This window comes from Priapulus caudatus, unplaced genomic scaffold (genome assembly GCF_000485595.1).
Source record: "Priapulus caudatus unplaced genomic scaffold, Priapulus_caudatus-5.0.1 Scaffold4500, whole genome shotgun sequence".
Taxonomy (NCBI): domain Eukaryota; kingdom Metazoa; phylum Priapulida; class Priapulimorpha; order Priapulimorphida; family Priapulidae; genus Priapulus; species Priapulus caudatus.
This window is the reverse complement of record NW_014581561.1, coordinates 1,871-6,870: the sequence shown is the minus strand read 5'-3', so window position 1 is coordinate 6,870 and position 5,000 is coordinate 1,871. Positions and strand designations below refer to the sequence as shown.

The 5,000-nt window shown below is 52.2% G+C and overlaps 1 protein-coding gene across 1 annotated transcript; it reads right to left on the bottom strand.

The window, feature by feature from the left end:
- Positions 1-530: 530 nt before the first annotated feature.
- On the bottom strand, positions 531-2,332 carry LOC106819795 (homeobox protein prophet of Pit-1-like). Its single transcript, XM_014824381.1, has 2 exons — positions 2,156-2,332; positions 531-1,718 (listed from the first exon to the last, which is right to left on the bottom strand). The coding sequence occupies exons 1-2, from the start codon at positions 2,277-2,279 to the stop codon at positions 961-963; spliced, it is 882 nt and encodes a 293-aa protein (XP_014679867.1). The 5' UTR covers positions 2,280-2,332; the 3' UTR covers positions 531-960.
- Positions 2,333-5,000: the final 2,668 nt, after the last annotated feature.

Sequence of the window (5,000 nt, the reverse complement as noted above, 5' to 3'; positions counted from 1 at the left end):
ACTGCTGCTACTGCTGTTGCTGCTGCTGCTACTACTGCTGCTGCTGCTACTACTGCTGCTGCTGCTACTGCTGCTGCTGCTGCTGCTTGTATAGTGTGTGATATAGAGCGATAGTTGCAATGAAATGTCTGTAATTTTAGATGGCATTTACCAGGTCGGGAAGTTGCTGGAATCGTTGTGATCATAAAAAGGTCCTGGTGAAAATGTATTGCCTTAGATAATAATTTGTTACGTAAAATTATTAGGTAATATTACATGTGTCGTCAAGTAGTTATCTAGTCAATCTTCTAGTTATTTTCTTACATTATGAGTAGGTGTTCGAACATTGGTAATATACACATATATATACACATATATATGTAATAAGAACAGGATATTTGCATTGTATAAGCACACGTATTCAAGGCGCCTGCTTTACTGTTAATGTTGCTGCTGCTGCTACTGCTGATATTATTATATTATGAGTAGGTGTACGAACGTCGGTAATGTAGAGTAGACACATACATATATATGTAAGGGGAACATGATAGTTGCATTGTAAGCACACGTATTCAACGCGCCATTATATTTATTAGCAATAATTACACAAGCATTTTGCTCATTCCCATATTTACAGAATAGCGATTATACAAAAAATATATATAATATAACATTAATTTATAATTATAACTCGTAACGCACGCACGCACGCACCGCAGGTAAACGCATGCATGCGTGGCACATCAAAATTATCGAAAATAAACAAGAAACCGCGAGAAAAACCAGGATTTATGTCATATTGCCACGATTGATGATCACTTAGCGAAGCTACGACTCACGCGCACAGATAGGGGGCACCTCCGATGCCAACCGACTCGCGGAACATTTCGCGAGGCGAGCCAAATCGTCGAAATTTTCGAATCATACGAATTTGCGCGTTTGGAGCACGAGCGAAGTCAAGCGCCGTGATTGGTCGGTCGACTAATACGACATCGTCGCCCGCGGCAACCGCGGCAGTAGCGCAGGAACACCCATCGCGGCGGCGTGCCCCTTCATGAACGGCATCATGTAAGGGGGCAGCACCGTATTGACGAAGAGCGGACGCGTCAGCGACCCGTCACGCAGCGAAAGCTTCGCAAACGCCGCACCGGATGGCGCCGCCGGCGACGCGGGACACGACCGAGACATCGTCTGCATCATCGGCGGGGATGCGATCGTCGGCGGCAACGGCGCGACGGAGAGAGGCTGCAGCACGATCGGTCGCCGCGCGTTCGGGTAGAGAACGCCGGGGATTCCCATCGCCAGGGGGCGCCTCTGCGGCGCGCGCGCGGGATACGGCATCGTCGGCAGCGGTCGAAGCTCCGGCGGCAGATACGGAAGCAGACTCGGCGAGTTCGGGATCAGGACCTCCGTCATCGGCACGTAGGGGGCGCCGCCGGCGGCGGCTGAATCGGTCGACTTCGCTGGGCTCGCGGCGGCCGAGCGTCGGCCGTTGTTGAGCGCCCTCTTCTGGCGGGCGCGTTGGTTCTGGAACCACGTCTGCAGCGTCCTCGCGTTGAGGTCAATCCGCGAAGCCAACGCGTCGAGTTCCCCGCGATCCGGGTACGCGTTGTCGCCATAGTAACGCTCGAGGCGCTCCTGCTGCACGGGGGAGAAGTGCGTGCGGCAGCGGCGCGCGGGGGAGGGGGTCGTGGTCGTCTCCCTCGGGGAGGAAGCCGGTAGCGAGCTGACGTCCGATACTGCAATGAGGAGAGAGAGAGAAGGTTAGATGTTGTACGGTGAGCGAGAGAAGGTTGAATATTGTACGGTGAATATCAAATACTGTATGATGAGAGAATGTAAAATACTGCATGGTGAGAGAGAATGAGAGCGAGAGAGAGAGAGAGAGAGAGAGAGAGAGAGAGAGAGAGAGAAGAGAGAGAGAGAAAGGTTAGTATTTTTGTAGCGATGGAAGAGAGAGATAGAGAGAGAAGATGACGGGAGAAGAGAGAGAGAGAGAGAGAGGAGAGAGAGAGAGAGAGAGAGAGAGAAATAAAGACAGAGGGAAATAGAGAAAGAGAGAGAGAGCAGAAACAGAGAGAGCGAGACAGAGCCAGAAAGAGAAACGGGAAGGAAGGGAGAGCAAGAAGGAAAGCCACAGATATAGACTACAACAATACACAGATATCAAACTTACCGGAATCGTCTGACGAAAAATCTCCAAGGATGCTGTCGCCATGGATACTCTCTCCTAGCCCCTCATCATCGCTATCCACCACGTTGATGTACTCCTCCCTCTCCTCAGCCTCCACCATCATCATGCTCCGTCGTCAGTGTATTCCATATCGAGTAGTCGTGGGTCGTGGCGCATACCAAGCGCCGTGCGGTCCACGTAGCGCGTTTGGGGTGCGAATGGACTGTCCAGCTGTCCGTGGGTCCGTCGTTTATATAGCGAAGGGGGGTTGCGCTGGCGGCGGCATTGGTTTGTAAGCGGAGACAATCTCCTGTTGCTCGGGCACGCCGTTATGCGCCACCGCAGACTGCCCTCTCTCTACCCGCACGGACCCTGAGTAATCGGATGGAGCGAAGTATTGCGGGCGCGCGGGGGTGGGTGGGTGGATGGCCGGACGATGGCGCGCGTTCTGCGTTATATTTAATTAGAAAGTGAAGGCGATGATGATGATGATGATGATTGATGACGAATGGGCCAACAAATGGTCAAACAATGTCACTATGTATATATGTACGCACGCTAATCGTAATGTTGCTGCTGCTGATGACGATACTGATGTTGCTGACGCTGCTGGAATTTGATCGCTGATGCTGCTGACTGGGCGATGACTAATCGAGGATCGATGATGATGACTGGATGATGATGATGATGGATGATGATGATCGATGATGATAGATGAGTGGTGAGCTGTATCGTGATGATGTTATCTTTCGCTATCTATATCTATCTATCCTCTCTCCGCGCTCTGATCTTCCTCTCGCCATCCCCGCCTCTGCCTTCGCCCACAATCCCTGCAGCGGTGTGACTAGACCTCGCGCCCCCGTCGGCACCGCCTCCGCCCCGCCAGTGGTCGCGCCCCGTAGCTGGACAGCGGCCGACGGCGGTCCCAGGGAGAGAAGGGAGGAGAAGAAGGAAGGTGTCAGACGACTGGCAGACAGGGTTTAGCCGGCAAATCGCGCGGCAACGTTTGATCACATTCACCGCTAGCAGGCAGTACTAGCGCGGCAACGTGGACGGCAGGTGACAAGGGCCCTATTGAAGGGTGGTGCGGTGTTTTGTGGGTGTGATATATAGAGATTAGGCATTGCGGGGTTGTGGGTATTGTCGGGGGGAGTCGGGGAGGAGGGTGGTGTTGCTGTATTAGGCCGTGTGCCGTGTCTGCCGGGCGGAGGGGGGTAGGGGAGGGAATGGGGGGAGGTGATGAATGAATGAAGTGTTGGGCAATAGATGCCGTGTGTTTGGAAGGGCGGGGTGGGGGGATGACGAGGGGGAAGAGAGGGGTGAAAGAGTAAGGCCGAGAAGGAGAAAGAGAGAAGAGAGCCAGATAAGCAGAGACGGCGAGAGAGATGACTAGAGAGCGGGGGAGCGGAAGGAGGCGAGAGGCGAGAAATATAGGCAGAGAAAGAGAGAGAGAGTGAGAGAAAGGGGGAGGGGAAGAGAGGGCGAGGCGCGAAAGGAGAAAGAAGGGGCGAGAAAGAGAGAGAGATAGATACAGAGAGGGAGAGAAGAGTAGAGAAGAGATACAGAGAGGCGCGAAGCGAAGAGAGGCTGAGAAATATAGGCTAGAGAAAAGAAGAGAGAGAGTGAGAAGAAAAGGGGGAAAAACACTAGAAGGACGCAAGAGGGGCAGAAGAGAGAGATACAGAGAGGGGGAGACGGTTGAGAAGGCGGGAAAGAAGAGAGAGAGAAATAGAGACAGCAGAAAGAGAGAGGGGAGAAGAGAAAAAGAGAGCGTTAGCGCGCGAGCAAAGAGAGCGACAGAGCAAGGGAGAGAGCGAGAGAAGAGAGCAGAGAGAGAGAGAGAGAAGGAGAGGAGAGAGAGAGAGAGAGTAGCGAGAGAGAGAGAAAGAGAGCAGCGGAGGGAGGAGAGCGTTTTGGGCCATGGAGCATGGCCAATTTCAGAGCGTGTTTACGGCGGATTCGGTGTGACCGCACCTGTTCGGTTATAGTATATATTATATATACATATGACAGTATGTATGTAGAAAGAGAGCAGAGAGCGCGAGAGATAGAGAGAGAGGCGAAAGAAAGAGAGAGAAGAGAGAGAGACGAGAGGAGAGAGAGGAAGAGAGAGATGCGAAAAAGAGAGAGAGGGAAGGAGGAGAGATGAGAGAGAAGAGAGAGAGAAAGAAAGAAGGCGAGAGAGAGAGAGAGAGAGAGGAGAGAGAGGGAGGGGGAGAGAGAGAGAGAGAGCAAAGAAAAGAGAGGGCGAGCACAGAAGAAAGAGAGAGAGAAGAGAGGCGAGAAGAGAGCGAGAGAGAGAGAGAGAGAGAGCAAGAGAAGAGAGCGAGAGAGAGAGCAAGAAAGAGAGAGAGAGGGAGGGAGAGAGAGAATGTTCGATACCCGGTGACAGACGTGGTTCGATACCCGATGATCCCCCCTCCCTGTACATCAACATGAAGCCCTCTCAGCTTCCGCATCTGCTCTGCCGTTACCGCGCAGGGCAATAATATGTAATGCAATTAATAGCTTACGGTAATTAATGAGTTTTCTGGTTTTATGAAACCGCCGCGAGCTAATCGTAGGAAACTCTAATGCTATTTGGCACGCGGCCAATATTAGCTGGCGTGGGAGTGAGTGGGTGGGTGGGTGATGAAAGGGGGTGGGGGTGGAGTGATGAAAGGGGGGGGGTGCGTGGGTGATGCGGAGGATGGGAGGTGTGTGTAATGTATCGCTTATAGAGAGTGCTATTTATTTTTATTATCGCTCTGTGTGTCTCTCTCTCTCTCTCTCTCTCTCTCTCTCTCTCTCTCTCTCTCTCTCTATCTCTCTCTCTCCCTCTCGTTCTTGCTCTTTCTTGCTCTTTATT